General features: G+C 34.1%; 3 protein-coding genes across 5 annotated transcripts in view; 1 reads left to right on the plus strand and 2 right to left on the minus strand.

The window, feature by feature from the left end:
* NT5DC1 (5'-nucleotidase domain containing 1) overlaps nt 1-25,193 on the minus strand; it is a 128,287-nt gene that overhangs the window by 74,576 nt on the left and 28,518 nt on the right. The gene's annotated exons all lie outside the window — the stretch shown is intronic.
* COL10A1 (collagen type X alpha 1 chain) overlaps nt 1-25,193 on the plus strand; it is a 44,130-nt gene that overhangs the window by 5,748 nt on the left and 13,189 nt on the right. The gene's annotated exons all lie outside the window — the stretch shown is intronic.
* Nucleotides 355-3,019, minus strand: LOC306665066 (uncharacterized protein; the record flags this gene model as incomplete). Its single annotated transcript, XM_079146307.1, has 1 exon — nt 355-3,019. A coding segment is annotated over one exon (576 nt), but the record flags the coding sequence as incomplete, so codon positions are not given.

Genomic DNA, 25,193 nt, shown 5'->3' on the forward strand with positions numbered 1-25,193 from the left:
TGCCAACTTTTTATCTTTTCAAAGGGAAATGTCTAAGAGAAGATGGGAAGCAAAGACTAGAAACAAAAGTACAAAAATATGAAAAATATGTTTTTCATTTTCCTGCATGTTCTTGTAACCCATGCAAGGCAGTTAAGTCTTTTTATTTTAATTTAACTAACAGTAGTCTAAAAAAGTCTGAAGGTGTTTGGAAGGAGCCTCAATAGGTAGGTCAGGTCAGTTATAGGTCTTGTTATCAGTTTATGATTTGCCCCTTAAAGTCTCTGGGAACCGATGTGCATTTTGCCTTTTAACTTAGATCCAAAACTTCAACGTACTAATTTAGTTCAACTCTTTCTATTTCATTTTGTTAAAAAAAAAAAAAAAAAAAATCCAAATTCTGGGAGGGCAGGGAGATTTCTCCTCTGTGGTTTCATGTGCTTTTTGTTATGGTCTACTGAAAATGAATAACTTAAAAAAAATGCAGTTTTACATACACTTGATCCCCCATTGGACTCAAATCCCTTCAACAATGCATCTTAATATTTTCTGAATTTAAAAAACAATTTAGTTTTAAGACTTGAACACTGGATTTTGGCAGACAGCTTTTCAACATAGTTTCAGTTCTTTGAACCTGTCCCCACAGTTCTCTTCCCACTCCCGAGCTTCCAAGATAGCAGCAGCCAGAGGATCAGAGTGTGTGGAAACCCATAGAAGTCATTTGACCACAGTTCCACTGAACGACTGGCCCCACACATTCTGATATTTTTATAGAAACTTTGGGGGTGAAATCCTTATTAGTAGACCAAATTAATCAAGAAAACTTGAAGTAGAGGGAGAAAAGCAACAAATACTTGAGGCACATACAAGAAGTAAAGGTTACTTTTGTTTTGCTTTCACATTCTCGCCCCCAAATAATCCAGAAAATTGCATCCCCATACCTAGTGCCCTCCTCCCTACTTGGTAGAAGGGAGGCAGTGCTGTGCAGTGAGTAGCGTTAGGCAACAAGGAAAAAAAACAAAACAAGACAAAACAGGAGAATAAAAAAGGATGAAGGAAGGATGCAGGCTTCCTGCAAGAAATGAGTGGCTCATCCTGCACCGGGCAACTCACACAGACGGCAGCCCCGAGGAGGACAGATGGGGTTGTCACAGGAGTTGGGTTGTGATGGGCTGTGGGGTACAGGGTGGGGAGAAGACTTGTAGCACCAAGTCATTATCACCCGATGTCTACCTTCTTTAGATCACAGAGAGCTTTATTTTAACTCAAAAATGCAATTCTTATTCAAGATACACTGAAACTTAAAAGCAAATGTTACACACATATGACAAGAGTATTATCTCTACGTGACCAAACACATCTTTTTGGGTAACTCTGAATTCCATTACTGCTTGAAGGCTTTCAATGCCCTCTTTCGTCCATCCCCAGTTAGCACGTATAATCCCAGTCCCTTCCTTTGTCCTTGTCTTCCCTAAGATACATTCCCTCAGTTGGTAAATAAAAGCATAGATTGTTAATAAATCGGTCTAATCTGAAAGTTCCTTCATAGCATTAAGAAATAAAAAGATAACAAAACACAATTAATTGAATGAGACCTACAAACTTTAAAAAAAAAAAAAAAAAAACCTTTAAAAACAAAATTCATTAGTATTGGCAGAAAATTAGGGAAGTAGGACAAAGAGAAAAGCTATGGAAAAGGAAGAGTAAAAACAAGAAAACAAAAGTCAACTAGAAAATATTTTTCTTCCCTGTCCCTGAAATGATGGGGAATAAGATGCTAGTGATATTGTTTTGTTTTTTTTTTTTTTCAAAGAAAATAAATATTAACTTTAAAATAACTAAGATTTTTAAGCAGCTGCATGTTTAGGAAAATAGATGGGTCACTAACATGGTATTTTGTTACAGGGGATAAAGGCTACTGTTGAACTTGATTGAGGTTAATGTGATTTTTTTCTAGCCTATTCGTAAACCTAGTTTCCTTTAGGTAACTGTTTTTATAAGTTTACTGTGTATTCTTCCCAGTGTTTCTTGCAGAAATACTTATTTATCCACCCCTCCCACTCTATATAAAAAACATAAATGTATACAGCTCTATATGTACCATGCTTTATTTTTTAAGGAGAATCAGATTATTTATGTGTAGATACACAGTACTTTATTGGTCCACTGCCTGTGTAAAATTTGTATTCAAGTGGAGTTCAAAGTGATAGAAAAAGACAATACGTACTTTATTCATTTCAAGTTTAAACTGGGTATGTGCCTTGCTTCCCATCTTTTGCTTTAGGAACTAGGTTATAAAGTACAACTTTGTTATATATCATTACAATGATATGATAGGTGAATACATCTGTGGTTTCTGATTGATTGAAAACCATTTTAAATTGTTTGTGTTAGCCTTTCAAAGGAAGTGTTCAAATTTACTAACCTGAATCAGGTGTTACATCACTTATTCTTTTTTTTATGGTTAAATACTGAATTCTTCATTTGGAATAAAATATTCTTGTCTTACACGGTAGATAATAAAAAGGAATAACGTATACACACTAAGCATAAATGAAAAGAGAAAACCAGTGCAAAATGTGACAGACAATACATCTCTAAAATATTGCAAAGGCTGATACCAGGACAATACTACTTCAGAAAGGTGCCAGCAAAATGGTGAGTGTGTGAAAACAAGGAAAAATAATGCTTTTATAGGGTGCAGAAAGTTTCCCAGAATCAGACAGAGTTCATGCATCTCTGCACCCAGAATACACTTAAAGAATAATTTAACCATGACAATGGGGACTACAGAAAATGGTATCTCGTGTATAAACTTGGTCTCTCTAATCGCCTCCTTATGTGCACAGAACAACTTGACATTGTTCATGTTCGACTGCCAATATTTCACATATCCTCCGTGGTCTGCTGTCAATATCCACATGTCATTATGTGACCAAGTCATGGCCCTCACTGGGCTATCGTGAGCCTGTAATATTGTTTCAGAATTGAAAGGGAGTTCATTCCACAAGGTGAACTCTCTACTAGAAGCTCCAGTGACTTATTCTTAAAATATGGTTTTAAAAACAGATGACTGACAGGGCACCTAGAAAGTGGCCGCTGAATTCAGAGAGGCATTTGCGTTAGTAACAAGAACCAAAACTGAACATCAGTACTAAAAAGTGACAAGAAAACTGAATAACAAGAAATATTATCTCTCCTGGATTATGCCAGATGTTTGGGGTGGCCTGGAGAACTCAGGAAACTGCATAATGTGTCACTACCATGACTGTGTTTTCTATCACTGCCCATAAGTACTGAAGTCATGCAAACTACTTGTATTTTTACTAACCTAAATGCAGAAATATTCCAGTGCTATATCATATTCAGTTGGCCATATATAAAAATCTGTACCCTCCCTGTCAAAAGCAAGTCCTGTTCTATTATACTAGCTCCACTCCAAATCAGCATGGGGAGTAAAAAACAAAACAGAAAGAACAAAGCAGTTGTTAAGGAATGTGGTTGTTTTTGAAAATCTTGAATGCTGTTGTTTATTTTTATCTCATTCAAGAAAAACGGTTTTAGTCTCAAAACCATTTATTATTTTTCATCTACAAGACATTATGGTCAAGCTAAGGAATGTAACATGCTATCTCTGTGAAGAGAAATATCTCCTAATTATTAATCCTGAGACAAAAACAAGACAAACATTGTTTTATTTTTAGGCTGATGGGTAAAATAAAAGAAGAAAAAATAAGGAATTATTTAATTCCATCATCAAAAACACCCACATATTTCTCAGGGAGAACCACTCCCTTTCGTAATTAAATTAACCTGTAAACTTACCAAATAAACATCATGAACAGTGTACTTTCAAACTGCTTTAACACTACCTCACTGTTCTAGCATTTTTTTACAAAAGCAAATACAAAGTTTTTTGTGTTTTTTCTACTCGACATTTTGCTGCAAGACTTAAATAAGGCTAACATAAAAATTCAAAAAACACAAACATGATCACCTGCAGCATAGGGTATGTGTTTGGTCAATCTGTCTTCTCAGTTCAGAAAAGAAAACAAGTAATAACCATGTCTCCTCCTAATAGGAAACTGCATTCCCATGGAGAGTGATAGGGTACAGGATTGTAAAAAGATCAAGGTTCACTAATGGCATCTTTTAGTTTGGACCAAAATACCACTTTAGATATTTTTGTTTTGTTAAAATATTAAGTGTATTTACCAACTATTTTTAAATTTTACACATTTTAGTAAAGTGTTAACACTGATACCAGGTAACCCAAAACTAAAATCAATAGATAATAATATCACTGCTGTTCTGAGGGAAAAAAGATACATTACCAATCTACATTACCAATCTGATTTGGAAGCCATATTTTAACATCTCCTTGGTCAATCACTTGCTCTAGCATATCACCAAAATAAAACTAGATAAACAATTTACATTATTTTACATTGAAAATGCTAGGAAAATTTTTTGGTATATAGTAAGACCTATTTTTCCCCCTGAAACTTATCTTATCAAATTGCATTTGTGTGTGTGTGTGTGTGTGGGTGTGTGCGTGACACACACATACATGTACATATACATACATATATGTTTATCTCCCCCTCCAAACACCCAGAAAAAGTAAGAAAATAATTCTTTCAAGGTCAAAACTTTAGTTCAACAAGACTTAGCCCCACATTGTTTAAAACACAGAAATAGAAATTACTAAAACACGAACAAAGTCCTTAGGTTGAACCATATGGAACTGCCAATATTTGACTGTTTTGGTGTACAAAAATGGTAATTTCCCATGGTGCAGCCGAATATATTCCTGAATTCTGAAAAATAGAGGCACTTATATTTGAATAAGACTTGATTCAAGGAACTTAAAAATTGGAACAAAATGTTTACAACTTGAACTTTAAATGAAAAAAAAGTTCCTGCATATTATCTTTTTCTATTAGTTTGAACTCCAGTTGCACAGAGACTCTAGAAAATACTATGCTTAAAAATAAAGTGAGTGCACTCATTTGACAACTGATATTATGTCTCTGATAGACTTAAATTCACCTTTGAGGTATCTGTGAGACTTTTAGAGCTGATCTTTGTATATATTCTATGTGAGAACATGATTTTAAAATATACCAAATTTTTATGTGTATCATTTAACATATCTTATAATAGAGCTAAAAACACATAAGGGTATAATTTTTATAAATTTGGAAGAATGCTTAATTCCAATTAACTCTACTTAAAACATTTATATGTGTATATTTGCATATGTGCATATGTACATATATATTCATATTTGTAACATATTTTATAAGTAAAACATACTTGGTTAATTGTTATATATTATACTTCTTCAAATGATTAAGATTTTACTTGTTTTCCAAAAGCAATGCAGTTCAGCCATCTAGTGGTAAAGTATAAAGCAATGCTTTCTCTCTATTTTATTATGCTACCAAAAAGAACATGAACAGTATGGAAGAGAAATATAGGTTGTTTAAACCTACTGTTTCTTTCCTTTGGTGAGCTCACAAAGCTCAATCAAGAACTCAGCAGCATTTTCTTACTGAACCTTTAACTGTTCAAAAATTAACATGGCCAAGTATTAATTTTAAACTTATTTTATTATATTTTATGAGTTATGCAATTATAAAACATTCTATCAAAAATTTAATCACCCTGACAAGTAGATGTGGCCCTATCTACACCTGCCAATACAAATCATAAACCTGTCAGGGATGTGGCATAGTTGAAATGGGCTTGAGATATAAAAGGCACAGAGCAATACAGAAGGCAGTACCACAGTTGCTGTGGGAGCAGAGGCAAAGGAATGTTCAAACTTGACCACAGCTTCTTGGAGATGTTTTCTGGGTTAAACTGTAGAAGATGAAATAATTCACCATATGGACAGTGGGATATTCAGACACAATGATCTATGTATACAAAGACAAAGGAAAAAGAACACGGCACATTAAGAGACTTTCAAGTAATCTGCCATGGTTACAACTAAGTCTACAAATGGAAATATGAAGAAAGAGCCAGAGAAGGGGCAGGAAATCTACATTGTTTGTGACAAACTATGTTAGCCCCTTCCCACCTTCTATGCTGTTGTGTCTTCTCATGTTTTCATGTCTGTTTGTGCAAAGGATCAATCATCTCCACACCAGATCCCTCTCTGGAACTCCAAGCCCACACAACCAAATAACTGAGGTTCAGCAGATACTTCCAACTCCACATATTTAAAGACAGAATCATCATTTTTCAAAGTTCAACTGATTTTCTTGTCCTCCAGATCTAAATGACTGGAGATACAAACCTTGAAATGATCAAGCTGAAAACCTCAAAGTCATTCCTTTATTTCTACTCTCCTAATCAGAATGTAGGATCCTGTACAGCCTATCTCCTTATACTTTGTAAACACCTTCTTTTTCTAACCCCTTTGGACTTCTGAGTTTAGCTATGTATCTATATCACCTTTTATCAGGAAAATGCTGATTGTCTTCTGACCCCTAACTGCCTTTATCTAATGTATTTCCAACAAGACATTGGAAATAAGGGACTGGAGAAGAGGCAAGTGATCCTAGGTAGGGAGCATATATAGGACAAAGTCCCATGTAAATGGTGAATGAGTTTATGACAGGTGTGAGCTGGGTGTGGTGGCACATGCCTGTAATCCCTGAGACTAGAGGCAGAAGCAAGAGGAGCCTAAATTCAAGGCCAACCTAGGGAACTTAATGACACCCCATCTCAATAAATAAATAAAATAAAAAGAGTTGGGAATATAGCTCAGTGGTAGAGCATTCCTGGCTTCAATTCCCAGTATCAAAAAAACAAAAAACAAAATCAAATTTGCTTGAGAATGTAGGTAGTTTCTGTAGCACAAAGAAGAGTACCCCACATAGGACCTTTAGAAATCCCAATACTTTTTAGATGAGCAAATGAAAGAATAATTCAGGAAACAAGACAAAAAAAGAAAGTCCTTGTTGATAGGGAAACCAGGAGAGACAGAGGCAGTAAGAAATCCAAAAGAGGAGAGGGCTTTGACAAAGGGTGATTCATAAAGCGAGATGTGTGAAGAACGGTGAGGGCAACATGGCTAATGAAAGCAGTTTGCTGGATGTAGCAGTCTGAAGTTTCTGATTGACCTTATCAAAAACAGGATGGTGAGTCAGGCACAGTGACATATGCCTGTATGTCCCAGCAACTCAGGAGGTTGAGGCAGGAAGATTCCAAGTTTGAGACCAGCCTCAGTCACTTAGTGAGGCCCCAAGCAACGCAAGTGAGAACCTGTCTCAAAATAAAAAATAAAAAGGGCTGGGGATGTGACTCAGTGGTTAAGCGCCCCTAGGTTCCGGCTCTGGTACCAAACAAACAAACAAAAACCAAAACAGAAAACAAAACTGAGGTGATGGGAAGAACTGTATTAGAGTTGTAAAAAAACAAAAAACAAAAAACAAAACAAACTACAACAAAAAAACCCCAGGAAACAGAAAAGTATTGGACAATCTAAGGAAGCAGTACTGCTGTGAAGAAAGGGAGGGAAGGAGGAAAGAGAAGGAACTGTAGTGGTAGGTTCTCTTCCTGCTTTACAGCATGCACAGTCTTGAAGATCTCAAAGAGCTCCAATAAGGATGTGCCGAAGATGGGACAGAGAATAAAAGTCCCAGGAGAGGCAGCGGGGGATGAATCCAGTACTCAGCAGGCAGACTGCCTTGGAGAAAGAGCAGGGCAGCTCACTCTCCCACACAGTGGTATGGGGTAATCACCCTCACAGGTGACTTTAAAGGTGGAGGGGAGAGGAGATGAAAAAATTATCTAATGTGTATTCCTTGTTTTTGAAACAAGAAGCAAAGGGACATACCCATGGTGAAGAGTCAGCATGAAAGGGATGGATGTTAAGGGGTAAAAGAAGCCAGGCAACTGCTGCTGCCCCGTGAGAGTTAAAACACTCATCATCGTTAGATGAAGAAAAACCAAATAGTTACCCCCTCTATCTTCCAATCATCCACTCTCATTTCAAATTCTGAACCTTTAAACTCGTCTGCCACTTACATTTCAGAAGTTAACTATATTGAAATGATAATGAAAATGAAGACAGTGCATCTCCTTTTAAAGGAGACTATAAATACGAACTTGATTCTCTCTCCTCCAAAATTTCCATTTCTCCTTGTCCTCTGGAAGGAAGGGCGTACCAGAATCAACTAGGTCACTGTAATCCTGCATCTTAGTCAAGAGAACTCAGTGAAATAAAATAGTTGTTTTCAATGAAGTTGGCATCAATTACTGCCCAAATAACATGTCCTTACAAAGCTTTTAGAAGACAAAATAAACATGTTGCTGTTCCAGAAACAAAAGAATATTTGATGAGACAAAACTATCAGTTTAAAAATGTCTCAATAATCAAGAAAAGAGTTATTATTCATAGGCTATAGTGAAGTATTTTGTTGCTGCTATTTTTTAAACTGAAAGTTTGTTTGCTGTGGTAGTCTAAGCTCGTTTTTATTTTAGACAAGTTAAAATGAATAGTCTTTTTTTGTGGGGGAGGGTACTGGGGATTGAACTCAGGGGCACTCGATCACTGAGCTACATCCCCAGTCCTATTTTGTATTTTATTTAGAGACAGGGTCTCACTGAGTTGCTTGGCACCTCACTTTTGTTGAGACTAGCTTTGAATTCATGATCCTCCTGCCTCAGCCTTCTGAGCCACTGGGATTACAGGCTTGTGCCACCACACTGGGCAAAATGAACAGACTTTATTAGAATTACAAATGTGACGTAGGCATATAAAGCAAAAATTTCTAACACACTATCTATAATTATACTTAACCCTAAATTTAACAATCCCACATCATGTTTTTCAATATTTACATGTATTGTTTTTTCTAGATGACATCATGAATTTTTAAATACACCACAGACCACCTATAGATTACTTAAGTATTAATAGCCTGACATTAACAAAGAAGGAATATTATGTAAATGCTCAATATATTTCAAGTGAGCAAATAAATGAATTAAGGGAATAAAATTTGGGTCTTTTAACCATACAATCACTTAGAAGATATAAATCAGAAGCAGTATAACTTAAAAACATAAAGAATTTTTTTGCAAAATTTGTTTTGAAAAACAAATTACGCAAGAAAAACATGCATTGTACAAAGGTATCTGCACATATGAATGTGAACCAAAATGCTGGTCAAAGGCCCACAAAGACTGTCTTGATGCGAGGGTGGGTGGTCTGCATACAAGTAGATGGTGCAGACACCAAGGCTGGCCAGGATGACTGACCACAGGCAAAAGGGGAGTGGTCAGGTAAAATAAGTTGCAATTAAGAGCTGCAAATTCAAATCCCTGGGCAAATTCAGAAAGATACATAAATCCAGAGATATCAAGATTTCAATCGATGGAATAACATTTTTAAATCGCCATAGTCTTCAAATGCCATCTTATTCACTCATTTATCAAAGTCCTAAAATCACATAACATGAAAGTTTCTACTCATACAAATATAAATGTCAATCACAGTATCTAACTTAACTTATATAATGACTAAATGTGAATGCTGTATACATGACTTTTAATTTTGGTAGTATTCCCAAACTCACATTTACTACTAGATAAATAATACTCCAAGACTCTCCAGCTTTCCAACTTTGATATTCTATTAAATTATAATATGACAGAAAACAACAGCAAGTAATATCAAATTAAAATAAAATTACTAAATACTGCTAGATTAATGCCTCAATCTCTAAAAGTAAGGGAAAGTACCTAAAAGTCATTCTTGTCTAGTTACTTCTCTCCATTTCCACTATACCATCTAATGCAAGGCCTCATTTTCTTACCCTGACCATTGACTCCCTCATTATGTTCTCCATAGTGCAGCCTGGAATTATCTTTTAAAAACACTCATCTAATTAGGCCACTCTTCTACAAAACTCCTTCAAGTTTTGGTCTCTTGTTGCCTTTGTAAAAGACCAGCCTCTGTGACAGGGCCAACAAAAAACTACACAATTCAGCTCATATACACTCTGAGTCTCAATGCATGCAGCCTACATGCCTCTTTTCTGCTGCTCCCCATAGCTTGGAAGCAATCATCAAAGGGAGATATTACAGAGAAGGAGGGCATAACAATATGCTAACACATTCAACTGTACCCACCTATGTGTGGGGAGGTGGGCAGGAACTGTAGATAAAAAGTCTGGAGCCCTAATTCTGATTCTTTGTATAAATCAAATTCCATATCTCAATTTCTTTACCTCTAAAGAAAGAGGACTTTTTGAAAAGACCTCTATTTGAATCCTCAAGCTCTGATTCCATAACTCTTTTCAACATTTCTTGTACATGGAGATTTCAGATTCAAGGGTTTTACCTCAAACCTCCACAGGATTTGTTGCATCAACATTAAGTTCAACTTTTTTCTTTTTAAATTCAGTGTCTGCAGTAGGCATTTGAGCTCTTTAGAAAATAACTATTTCACCAAAATCTAGATACTCTTTTGACGGCTGTCCTTTGATTCACCTTTGTTAAAAGCAACAGTGCTATGTACTTCACTATTCAAATACCACACTGTTTTGAAAGCTCCATCTCAGACTCAACTTATTTATTCTACTGAAGAAGCCTTTGAATAGGTCACTGTTCTGTTAATACTGGCATGGAAATAATTTAGAAGATTATAATCCTAAAAATTCAGAGTCAGTCCAGTAAAGACATAATGTCTATTTGATTTCCTGTCACACAAAGTGGGAGGAAGCTTAAGTTAGTGTATAGAAATGGCTTACATTACTCTGAAATTTCAGTGATAAAAACAGATACTTAAACTATTAATTATGAAAATATTTTCAATTAAAAACTTTTGAAGTCACCAAGTAAATTGTGTTGAATTTACTAATAATATCATCTACACCTTCAAATTCAAAACCAAATGTATAATTACCCCCAAATGCCCTGTCCAGAAAAATAAATTTTGAGAATTTTATTGACTTAATATGCACTGTGTTTATCCATGGATTATGTACCTGTCTTATAAGAAAGAAAAATTTAGGACATGTAAAAAAAGTTAAAAATCCAAACATCTAGAAAAAATTTACGAAAAATGGTCAATTCCCATCACTTAAATGTTTAGTATGTTTTAGTGATTAAAAACAAAAAGCACACATACACACACAAAGAACTGGCTCTGTAGAATATGCTGCAAACTTATATATCAATGTCATGTGATATTTATTTATTGAAAATATTTCTTTGGTTAGATATTTATTATCCTTTCATTTTGATTTACTTATGGAAATAACTGCCTGTAAAGTCAATCACTCAATAAATGGTTTTAAAAAATCAGTATATTAAAGCATACCTCAGTATTAAACTTTACTTGGGTCATCTGCTTCCTTCCGGTAGAGAAAAATAAGAAAAACAAAAAATTCATTAAAAAACCATTTTAGTTATTAACAAGTTTGGCATATGAACTATCCAACTTTATTTCTTCCCTAACAAAAAAACTTGTGCAATGAAAAAAATACATATAACAAACATATTAATACTTCTATTAATTAACATGTTCACATTTCCAGAGTACAATGAAAATCGACATTCGCAACAATGATCTCAAGCAAAAAAAGTACAGTAACTATAATTATAGGGTTAACTGTTACCTATAACTGTATTCAAATCCACCAAAGAGGAGGCAATCTTTGGAAGGTATGTTCTATAAGTTGTAATGAAAACAAATGGCTACTTTGTCTTTTTCAAAAGATTATTAAAAATATTTTGACTGTTAAAATTTTTTTTTGGAACAGAATATACTTCTATATGATATGATATTCTAAATGTAAAGACTGGAATAAATGAGAAGTATCCCTCTAACCTCTGCCCCCAAATTACCCAATTCCCCTCTCAAAGCAATCATTCTTTCCAGTTTCTTTCCATCTTTAGGCAAGGTATACTGGATATTCTTTTTTGTGTGTAGGGCTGGGTGAACCCAGGGCTTCACACATGCCAGGCAAGTTTTCTACCATTAAGCTACATCTCTAGCCTGAGATATTCTTAATATATCAATCATTTGTATGTATTCTACCCAGATGTTTTCATATGCTCAAATTTATACAAATTTTTTCTACTACATATGTTCTGTATGTCCTTTCATAGTTTATAATGAGGCTCCTTTGTCTTTTTAATGTCTACTTAATGTATCATTGTATAGAGATACAAAATGTACCTAGTCCTTTTTTCATAAAATATTTGAGTAGTTTCCTATTGCTATTAACAAGGTGCAAAAATAAATGTATATATAATATAAATCATTAAGTATAATTTATTATAAATGGAATTCTTGGGTGGGAGTATGGACATTTACAATTATTGAAGTTCATATTAACTTACACTTCCTGTCATAGTACCTATTTACAATTTCTATTTTTGTTGTTGTTTTTTAAAATTAGAATAGAACCTTACTTGTGGAATAAATATTTAAAAAATGATTTACACATTAAAGTATGCAAAAAATTTTGGTACATTAATCTTGACTTTATCATGTAAGATTTTTTAAAAATGTCAAATAGTTTGTAATCAAAAGAAACTGTTTAACTTAATATTTATATGGAATAACTTCAGCATTACAAATGAAAAACTAAAACAAATACCATTTAAACTTGCATTTGTATTACAATTTTATGTTGGTTACATTTTTTTGAGAGACAGTGTAAGATAAAACAATGTGCTTGAAATTTCTGGAAAAGTATACTGTCCTTACTTTATGAAAATTACCCTGTTCTACACAGAGAATGCATTTGAGACATTTCTCTAGCTGGGGTGAGAACCTCTGTTGCTTGATACAGGTTCCTTTCAGATCATTAGTCCACACCTGGGAGATAAAGGGGATGACGGTCTATGGCTGGGGGTGGGCAGGAGCCCATCTGACCTCATTAACACCATGTTCACTCTGAGTCACAGAATCTTCCAAATGAGCATCCATCAGATGACCAGAAAACTTGGTGGTTTTTGAAGCTCTGATATCTACATTACACAGAACTGATATTTTTAAAACCACATACAATCTTGTTTTAACAAAAATAGCTTTCACATTCAGTTTTAAGCAATTTCTTACGAATAATCTGTACAGCTTTGCATAGGTTTAAAACCACGACTATTTCCTGCTTTGTATATGTGTCATATACTTCTTTTACTACTCAATTGGATTACTGTTTTGTTTTTAATACTTTTCTAAGAACCTCTTTTGTACAAGCTGAAATTTTTTCTATGTTGTCATTTATCTTTCATTTTGCTTGTATTTTTTTCATATGAAGAATTTTTATAATGTCAGAATCACATTTCTTTTATGATTTCCGGGTCTGAGGTCACAATTCAAATGACTTTCTAACTCCTGGATTTGGAAAAAAAAAAAAAAAAAAATATATATATATATATATATATATTTTACATATATAAATTTTTCCCTATATTTTCCACTGGTCATTTGAAATTTTCTTTTTTTATTGCTTATATCTTTAATCTCTGTGGAATTTGTTTTGATACTAGGTGTGAGGTAAGACAAAATTTTATATTTTCTGATGACAGTCCACAGGTCAAATGCTTATTAAATAACCTACTTTTTTTCACTACTTTGAAATGCTACCTTTACCATATACTAAATTTCCCAGGCCCTTTCAATTTATTTCTGGGCTTTCTAATCAGTTTGAATAGTATGAATTTTAAATAAGACATATCGAAAAAAATTTATAGTATACTAAAATTTAAGAAACATAAATTATGTTGTTTCATAATTATAGGAAACTATATGATACAGATAAAATAAATATCTCTTCTAGCCTTAACTCTAAATTGCTAATTCATTTTACAATAATTCATCTCACCTTTCCTTTCCTTTGACACACACATTCTTTAAGGGGAAAGTTTCAAAGTGACCAGCTAAGAATTTCCCTGGCTTTAACCCAAAGACAGTTCATTCCCTCATTGTGAGTGAGGCAACTCCAATTACTTATTTATGTCCCACAGCTTCAGAGAAATTTCTCCTTCCCCCTTTTAGCTGAACCTGAGAAGTAAAGCATGAACAAGTCCATTTAGTAAGTGAACATCATCGACTAATGCCATCTACTCAAAAGGCAGAGTCAACTTTTTTCTGCATCTTGGATAATGCTTTATTTGATTTGATTCCCTTTAATCATACACTAGACTCAAATTTCAAATTACTTATATTTCCTTATCCTATCCCAGGGATTTTCTTTGCCTCATATTCTGCCCACTACACAAAATTTAAAAAAGTTTTTTTTCTTATTGGTACTAACTGTAACCATGAAAACAAGTCAAGATGTGGGACATGTGGCTGGTAAGCATGCTCATGTTAACTGATGGTGAAGAGAAAGACATCCCTCTCTGCTGTGCTGCCCCCAAAAGTAAATAGAGGAAAACATCTGTCTGGTATAGTGCACTGTGGAAAAGCTAGACTTGCACACCAAATTAAAATAATAATCAAACAAACACAAAACTCTGGGCAGGTGTCCACTGTTCTTAGATAACATCACAAAAATGTTAAAAGAAGTTGAAAAGGTACAAAAAAATTCTCCTTGATTCGTTTACAAATGTAATTTTCAGCTCAGTCACACAATTACTGTTTTAAAGCTGAAACGGTATCTAAACAAGAGACTGGATGGCTAAAAAACTAAGAATGAATAATAAGTTTAAAATGAAACAAGTTATTTTTATATTTTATTGGGTGAGAATGTAAATCTGATTTTTAAATCACTGAGAATAATTTAAAGAAAGCTCTAAAATACTGAGTGGATTATATAATATGGTAAATAAATAATTATTAGATAAGCAATGAAGAGAAAATAATCTCAAGAACAAATCATAAATTTACAATAGCAGGACTTCTAACAAAATAACAGAGATCTATTTTAATATCTTAAATGAAAGTGAACCTTATGGATCTATCATGAAACAATGATATTACCACTGTCTTTATTAAGGGCTAATATATGAACAGAGAAAGTTTTTCATTTTGAAAAGCAGCATTCCTTTTTTAACCACTGATTGTTATTATTTTTTTAGAATTTCACACTGAAGAGTTATTGAACTCAGACGTTAGTAAGCCAGGTATCTGGTGGTACATTCATTAAACTGTATCTCATCTTTCTTAACAAATTCATTTAGAGGCATTTAATAGTAAGCAATTATCAAATGTCTTCCATAACATAACACTTTGCAGAGCAAGAGAGAATTTAAAGAATTAGAGGGAGGATTTTAATTCATTATGACATCTCAAACATATATGGCTTACATGTTCTATAAATTTGCTGACATACTAAAACACATTCCATTTCTTGTATGTCAATCTGATCAAACCTGTGACAGATACATTTATCCTGAAACTATTTTAACACCACAGTCCAGTGGAATCCTTTTTCCTTGAGTTATCTCTCCACCACTGGCAACTAGTATATTTTAAAAAAAATCCAACAGTTTCCAAAAAGTTTTACGAAGGACAGTCAGTGCCATCAGACTAAGATCGCTTGTTTGAAAGTCTGCTTCTGAACTACGTGCCGAACAGCAGCTTCATTCTCCATCCTGTGTATTTGCCACTGGGATGGGGTGAAGGAGCTCAGAGTCACCAGGGACAAATACCACTGGCTTGCCACTCCTGGTTTACTTTCTGCTATCACACCCTTCCCTTAAGGATTATATTAATGGTGTGAGGTCTAAATAACAGTTGTCCCAAAGTCTGGTGTGGATTACAAATAAACTCTCCAAGAGTCCATTTACTAGCTTATTGGAAGTCAAGGTTAATTTAAATACATCCAAATATTTGAGTTCTAAACTTAGAGTTGTTTTAAAAATAATATAGAAAACCAGGAAAAACAAATTCAATAAATACATTTAGCAGCTCAGTATATGTGAATGGAAACTGATATTCTCCTTTAAGTTTATATTTTAATGTTATAATAAGAATATTCAACTTTATACTTTCTATTATAATAAGGATTCTAGTTATATAAAATCCCAGGAAATATTTACTTCTGAATGGAGACTGGCTGATACAACTAATAAAAGAGCTCTGGATAGACTTATAAAAATACAAATGACCATATTTATTTGACAATGACAAAGATCATAATAAAAAAGCTCCCAATCTGTTTGTTTTTCTCAAATTATAAAAAGGTTTAAATCATTTTACCCTCTTCTGTATATTTATAGAAGGTTATAAATATCTTACTAATTGTTCTAGATTAATATCTATTAGAGAAAAATCAAATGTTACTATAAATTCAGTCATGTTACAATACATGATACTTATTATTATTATTACTATTTTGTTAATGTTACTGGGGATTAAATCCAGGGCTCTTTATTAGTGAGTTAAGTCCTCAGTCCAATTTTTATTTTAAGACAAGGTCTCACTAAGTTGCTGAGACTGGAATCAAACTTGTGATCCTCCTTTGCTTCCAAAGTTGCTGGGATGACAGGCAAGCACCAGTGCCCAGTTTAATACTAATCTTTATTTGATTACAGTGAAATGAATTTACCACAGTTAATTTTGTTGATGAATGACTTATTTCCTAGACTTATAAAATGATCACTTGTCTTAAAAAATTAAAAATCATACACCAAAATACGTAGCACAGCAACATGCTGAATTAATAGCAATAAAAGTTAACATACAGACGGTCTCAGACTTATAATTGTTACACTTAATTTTTCTACTTTTGAAGATCCAAAAGTAATGGGCATTCAGTAGAAACTCTACTTTGAATATTGATCTTTTCCCCAGCTAGTGAAATGCAATACTGTCCTCCTCTCTTGTGATTCTGGGCAGTGGCAGGTCCCAGTCAGCCACCCAATACACTATCATGTATTACGCAACTAAGCTACAATGCTCAATGGGTTAGGTGCATTTTTGACTTATGATAGTAAAAATTACAATAGCGTTTCAGGATATAATCTCACTGTAAGTCAAAGAGTATCTGTATGTACGATAGAATATTTTTTAGCCCTAAAAAGAAGGAAATCCTGTCATTTAAAAATAACATGCATGAACCTGGAGGACATTATGCTAAAGGAAATAAAAAATGCACAGAAAGACAAATACTGCTTGATCTTACTTGTTTGCAGAATCAAAAGAAGTCTAACTGAGAAACAGAAAGCAGAATGGTATCTGCCAGAGAATGGAAGGTGAGGGAACAGGCAGATGTTGATCAGAGTACAAAGTTTTAGACATGCAGGATAAGTAAGTACAGTAGAGGTAAGATACAGCATGGTGACTACAATGAACAACACTTCCTTAACAGCAGGATCCCTGCATCACCAGGTTCTGAGTTCACATATTCAACTGACTGTGAAACAAAAACATTCAGGAAGAAAAGACTATTAGACATGTCTAGATGTTTCTTCTTGTCATAATTCTCAAAACAATATAGTTTAACAATTTAAACTATATTGGAGGTGGGGGGCAGATCCTGGAACCAATCTCCTAATGCTATGAAGAGACAACTGTATATTTAAAATTTATTAAAAGACTAGATCTTAAGTGTTCTTCACCACACATTCCAACACAAATGGGAACTATGTGATGAATATGCTAATTAGCTTCACTAAGGTAATCATTTCACAAAGAATACATATCCTAAAGTATCACACTGTATACAGTAAGTACATACAATTCTTTGTCAGTTATGCCTTGATAAAGTAGAAAAATATTTTTAAAAAGCATATGCATAAAAATAAGATAGAGACAGATGCACACACAGTCTAACATGCCTGAAGCATACCAGAAGCAAAAACAAACAGACAAAAAACAAAATCCCCTTTTTTCAATCATTCAAGTATGTTTAGGTCAGAATAAATATTCAGTTACTCAATTCAACCTAAAAAATAATTTGGCAATATGTTATATTATTAAGTAAAAGAATGACATATTACCTGTGATTTTTAGTTCTGTTCAAACATACCTTTGCTGAATAACAGGTAGAAGCTGGGACTCTGCCACTATTATCTAGAAGACTTACAAGGAGTTAAAAAAAAAAAAAAATGGGGCATGACATGAAAACAGAAGGGAGATTAATGAAGCAGGGGAAGTGGACAGAAGGGAAGAGTTGGGGAAAGAGAAGAATGGAGGAATGCAATTGATCAAGTCATGCTATGAACACATGTGAATGTACAACAATGAATTTCACCTTTATGTGTATGTACAAAACACTAATTAAAAAAAAAAAAAAACTACAAATAAATATAAACAAGACCAGTAGAGTAAAGGAAGGGTATGAGGGAAGGAGGGAAGGAAAAGGGAAGTGCTAGGGATTGAAATTAAGCAAACTGTATTCCATACTTACATGATTATGTCAAAATTAACCCCATTATTATGTTTAACTATGACATACTAATTAAAAAGAATTTAAAACAGAAAATTCTTTAAAAAAATGGGGCAGAATTTAAATATCATTTTCTGGTACTAAGACTTGTATCACCTGTGATACTAATGTTCATTTTTCAGTGATACTAAATGCAGTTCTCAAATTTTTCATCTCCAAAACCCCAATGCTCTAAAATGTATAATCAGTACTCACTTCACAAATAATAACCCTTTGAAGTTCAAACATTTCTATTTGGGTGAAACAATGTGAAGAGGAAAGAATCAATAAATGCTATTCATTAGTCTATGAGCCCATTTTTATTTCCTAGCGTATAATATCTGCTTAACACATTAAGGAGGTGAATGAACTGATGCAATCTTAAGTAAATGAGGTTAAAAATGGAAGCAAAAATTAGAAAATTAAGAATAGACATGTCTAAACAGATACTCATTGCTCTCAATCTATTCAGTTTAGGTTTCTAAGAAACTCCTCTGTTTTTCCTTTCTACTACTCTATCTTAGTCCCCAGTTTGTACCTACTCTTTGACATCTAGATCTCTACCATCCTTGAGAAGATCTGTTTTGGGAAATTTGGGAAATTTAACTATGAAGTTTTCACCCATTAGTTAAAAAGAACAATTTAAGTAGAAAAGTGGCTGCAATTGTTTTCATTTGTGAAAACTGCTTTTGGAAACACTTACTGACACTGGGGCCTCTATAATAATTCAGTTATTGTAAGATAAGACAGTGAAAAGATCCATGTCAGCACCTTGCAAAGGTCTATACTCTTGTATGCCCACAAACATGAGGGGAATTATCTACACTCAGTAAATATTGAAATCTGATCTTCTAAAGCTCTTAGTTCCTTCATTCAGCAATATTTAAGAGGTTCCTCCTCCTTTGTAACAGGCACTGTCTGTGGAGAATGGAATTTCAATGATAAGAAGCCAGTAATCTTTGAGGAAGAGAATGAAGTATGAGAGAAGGCCATTTCATGATTTGGAAGACAGGTTTAGGCAGACATTAAAGAGAGCCAGGGCAAAGGCCACAAGAGACCACGTTTGGTGTGTGTCTCCTCCATGAGACTAAGATCATCTATAGCAGGGTATGCTCCTGCTCTGGGTCCCAGCATCTATCGTGAATGGCATACTGCAGAGGGTCAAAAGAGTTTGGAGAACATTTGAGAAGATTGGTACTATAAAAAGGTTCAAGTATAATGCCTTCTTACTTATCAGCACTGTCATTGGAATCATTAATGTTTATTGAGTGCCTAAAGGTACTGCTGTACTACTTCACATATATTTTCTTTCATCTTTCAAAGTCCCTAACAAGTATAAATAACAGAAAACAGGATAACGTTATATATTGCATGCTTACTATTTGAACCTTATTAGTATTGGAAGTGGCAAGAATTATTTTGACTATTAAATGATTAAAGATAACTGATAGAATGACTTAAAAAAGTCAATAAGGGAAAATATTACTATTAATAATCATTATATTTCTATTGTACAAAAAATTGATTTTCTGTATTCCCTAAATAGTAATCATCTTTAAAATGTGAAATAAAGTAAGCAGACATTTACAGATGTAACAATGAAGAAAACAGGTGCAAGAAGGCCAGGTTACCTGCTCAGATTCTCTGGTGGGTAAGAAGCCAAAGCCAGAGATGGCAGGAAGAGCAGTCACCTAGCACCTGTCCACAGTGACCGGTGGAGATCCATAAGTCAGGTAACAAAGTTGTTGATCAAAGGCTAAGTAGATAAGGCATTATTTAAACTAAAAGCTCTGGGTTATATTTTAATTGTTAACATTAGTAAGCTAAACAGTAGTATAAGCATGTCCCCAGGGTGGTCTGTGTTCCTACCCAAATCCTATAAGTATTTCATAACCTACAGATACTCCTCTACCCTACAAGTACTTTGTACCCTACAGGTGGTGATTGTGGAGTTGTTCTTAAGTATGATAATAAGGAGGAGAACAAAAAGATTCCAGAAGAAAGTACCACCCTGTATCTTCTTTAATTAACACTTCATCTCATTTCTCCTTCCACTTTAGCAGAGACTACATGTGAAAGCTGAACAGCACATGCAAACAGAGTAAGTGAATGGCAAAGGAATCACTGGCCAAAATCCTTGAAGGTCTGGGGTCAAGGGGCCAGGAAGCCCTATATTTTTAACTCAGTTAAGTTAACTATGGAAAAAGTGATGTCATTAAGTGCCAGGCACAAAATCATGCACTCTTTAAGTGATGTTTGATTTATGCATGGTAGAAAATAGAATATAAAGCCCTTCTTCAAAATTTTTAAATGACCCTCAGTTTCTCTTGACCTGACCTGAAGTTTCAGAGGTTTTTCATAAACACCTGTTTTTATACAGGATTTCCAAGCCCTCAGCAGGTATCTAACCACTAAACCACATTAGACTATTTAAATGAATGGATCATTTCTGGCTTCTGGACTGTGTCAGAGCACCTACAAATATCTTTTGACAGTTTTTCAAAAGGAACAAGGTACAGCACAGTGGTGGTGGAAGCTAAGGGTCTTGGCATGCCCTAACTGAACTTCTGGCCACTTTTGCCATTTCCACTGCTAAAAGGATGAAGAATCAGAGGAACAGAAAGTCAGTATCCTGCCAGATAAGGGGATGAATATGTGAGCTTAGTCCTGGCACTTTCCCTCAATGGGCTGTCTCACCAACAGCTCCTCACTTCAGAAACTGAACTCAAACATAAGAGATGAAGACATGCATAACAGAGAAACCAGTTTTCCACATCTGATACATAAATGAGTGTGATTTAGATGATCTTTAACACCCTTTATTACTTTTAGCCTATGAAAGAAGAATATTCTGAATCAAAATTTTATGAACCTTAAAAGAAAATTTTGAATGTAAAAAAAAAATCCTTCATAAATAAATTAAAAAGATAAATTGAAACTGGAAAAATATGTGGCCACCATATCACAGAGCAGTGGTTTACATTCCTAAGCTATAGAACACTTTTAGGAAAAGTGAATCAGAGATATGGTCTTAATTATATGAAAAGATGCTCAACCAGGCTCTTTGTAAAAAGAATGAAAATTAAACTAAATTGAGATTATAATTTTTATACCTAAAAATCTACAAGTTCACCCAAATCTGAACAACATATCCAATTGGTATGACTGTGGGAAAGCAGGCAGCTTCAAACATTGCTGGTAGAAATGAAAAATAACACATCTATGGAAAGGAACTTACTGCTATCTAACAAAATTACATATGTACTTACTTATTGACCCATGAATTCTAATTCTAAGGATGTCTTCCAAAGATATTCAGGCAAAAAAGCTTACATACACGAAGTTTTTAATTGTAGAAATACTTGACTTAGCAAAAGACAGAAAATAATAAGAAATGAACTTATCAGGCAATGGTTGAGAAAACCATAGTACATTCATCCAGTGTAGTATTATGCAGCTGTAAAAAAAGAATGCAGACCATCTTTATATAGTGTTATGCAATGATTCCCAAGATAAACTGTTACACAGATACAGCAAAATAAAGCACGCATATTAGATGCCATTTATCTAAGAAATAAAGAGGAAATAAGAATACATATATATTTTAAAAATAGGATAAATTGAATACCTTTTTCTATTTTTTATTGGTACATTATAATTCTACATAATATTGGGATTTGTTGTTACTTATTTGTACATGCACATAACATAATTTGGTCAATTTAATTCCCCAGAATCTCCCCCTTTTCTCCTCTCCTCTCTCCCATGGTGCGCTTCCTCTACTCCATGGTCTCCCTTCTGTTTTCATTAAAAAAAAAAAAAAAAAAAAGAAACCCACAAATAAAACAAATACAAAAACAAACAAAAATAGTTATATAACCTATAGAAGGAAGGTGAAACACAGGGTAGACAGGTCAGTGACAGAAACTAGACTGCTCTGAAATTTTCATCCTTTATAAATCTGACCTAGGAAATATATAATGTGTGCTGAAGCTGGCATCTACTGGTTCTTGGTAAATATTCAGATACTTTGTAAGCCAGTTGTTTTTACTTGGTAGCTTCGAATTGGCCATGGTGGTAGTATTTACACTATGGAAATCAGCAGGCCTTCTTCACTACCCCCAAGCTGGCTGTTAAACATTTATCAGCACACCACAGGAAATGCAAATATGTTAGCAAAGTATAAAAGAAAATCAAATTTGAAAAGAAAATCCCTAAACCTTGAAAGCAAAATGAAACAAACGTAACAATGAACTGAGTGGGTAGCATTACTATTTTGAAAGAAGTCATTTCAAGTGACTTTGAAACACAGTAGTTTGACTACCAAGCTCTTGTGCAAATACTAAAAAGAATCATAAAAGTAATCAGTTTAAAGGCTGAACTATTTTTAATTGTGTCACGAATGCTGGTATAGATATTCTGAGAAACTAGGAAGATAATGGAAAGAAGTGAATTAATGCTTTACTATCATGTGGTCCTCAGGGTGGGGGTATGGAAGTACGCACACAAGATCAAGGTCATTAAGAAAAAACTCTGTGGTACTGAATATGAATTAGATATATCAATATGAAGATATGATATCTTTTATATTTAGTTAACACTGCAAGCATGAATTTCTTGGCTGTGTTCACTGAAAAAGACTAGAAACTATAACCAATCCAGGAGCAAATAAGGTACATCCCTGAGACCTGAACATCCAGACACCCAGACTGTGGTTTCTAACTTCTATTTCAAACTAATAGAAGACTCTGTGAAGTGTCTTACTACAGATCTGGGTCAGGAAGAGTACAAAATACCAGAAGGAAATAAGTCATAAAAACTTATTTCATGTCAAAAGTGCTTAGGAGCAAGAGGCTCTCATTGGTCAAAGATGGGGGGGAAAAATCTGAGCAATAACAACAGTAACACCTGCCATGGAGTGAAAACACACATAAAACACATTACAATTCAGTACACTAAAACAATACAGTTAAATGCTAGTGACCTTATTATTGTTTTAAACACTAGTGAACAAATTTACCCTGTTATTTTTCAATATAAAATGTAACTCAGGATAAGCAAATAGTTGAACAGTGTTTTTTCTAATAGAAACAAAAAAGGAGGAATGATAAAATTAGAATATCTCCATCTTACAACCTATAATAAACATACATAATTAGCAATGCTTAGTAACACCAGAGAACCAACAATGAAGGGCCTCCCAATAGAAATATACCACACTACACTGTTCAAAAGTGGTAAAGCATTCTTGCCAAAAGCATTTGTGTGTGTGTGTGTGTGTGTGTGTGTGTGTGTGTATTTCAAACCTGGATCAGAGGAACACTGGATGTCTATCAATCAGCAGAGGAGCGAATTAAATGACAACAATACCCAGACTAGAGGAAATTGCACAAGACAGATGACCCAGTTTTTCAACAAATAAGTTGCAAAGGGGCGAAAAAGAGAGATGCAGGTAAGGAATAGGGACCTATCAATCAATGACAATGAACAAACCTGATATGAACAAATAATAAGTCAATTCTTTAAACATATATATGAATGTGTGTATGTATATATGTGTACATATATCTATGTATATGTTTGTGTATACATCTATAGGTCTATATATATATGAGCCATACATATAATAGGTAACTGGGAAAATGTGATGGGCTAAAGCATTTGATATGAGGAAATAATTTTTTAGATACAATGAATATTCTGTTTTAAAGAAAAGGCCCAGGGATGCAAGGTTGGTTCAACATCAGGAAATCCATAAATGTCATTCACCATATCAATAGACTTAAAGTCAAGAATCACATGATTATTTCAATAGATGCAGAAAAAGCATTTGATAAAATACAGCACCCCTTCATGCTCAAAACACTAGAAAAAATAGGGATAGTGGGAACATTCCTTAACATTGTAAAGGCCATTTATGCTAAGCCCATGGCTAATATCATTCTAAATGGTGAAAAACTGAAAGCATTCCCCCTAAAAACTGGAACAAGGCAGGGATGCCCTCTTTCACCACTTCTATTCAACATCGTTCTTGAGACTCTAGCCAGAGCAATTAGACAAACCAAAGAAATTAAAGGGATACGAGTTGGAAAAGAAGAACTCAAACTATCCCTGTTCGCTGATGACATGATTATATATTTAGAGGAACCTGGAAATTCCACCAGAAAACTCTTAGAACTCATAAGTGAATTCAGTAAAGTAGCAGGTTACAAGATCAATGCTCATAAATCCAATGCATTTTTATACATAAGTGATGAATCTTCAGAAAGAGAAATTAGGAAAACTATCCCATTCACAATAGCATCGAAAAAAATAAAATACTTGGGAATCAATCTCACAAAAGAGGTGAAAGACCTCTACAATGAGAACTATACAACACTAAAGAAAGAAATTAAAGAACACCTTAGAAGATGGAAAGATCTTCCATGTTCTTGGATAGGAAGAATTAATATTGTCAAAATGGCCATACTACCTAAAGTGCTATACAAATTCAATGCAATTCCAATTAAAATCCCAATGACGTACCTTACAGAAATAGAGCAAGCAATTATGAAATTCATCTGGAAGAATAAGAAACCCAGAATAGCTAAAGCAATCCTCAGTAGAAAGAGCAAAGCAGGGGGTATCGCAATACCAGATCTTCAACTCTATTACAAAGCAATAGTAACAAAAACAGCATGGTATTGGTACCAAAATAGACAGGTAGATCAATGGTACAGAATAGAGGACACGAACACAAATCCAAATAAATACAATTTTCTCATACTAGACAAAGGGGTCAAAAATATGCAATGGAGAAAAGATAGCCTCTTCAACAAATGGTGCTGGGAGAATTGGAAATCCATATGCAACAGAATGAAACTA

This window comes from Sciurus vulgaris, assembly GCF_902686455.1.
Source record: "Sciurus vulgaris genome assembly, chromosome: 7".
NCBI classification, from domain to species: Eukaryota; Metazoa; Chordata; class Mammalia; order Rodentia; family Sciuridae; genus Sciurus; species Sciurus vulgaris.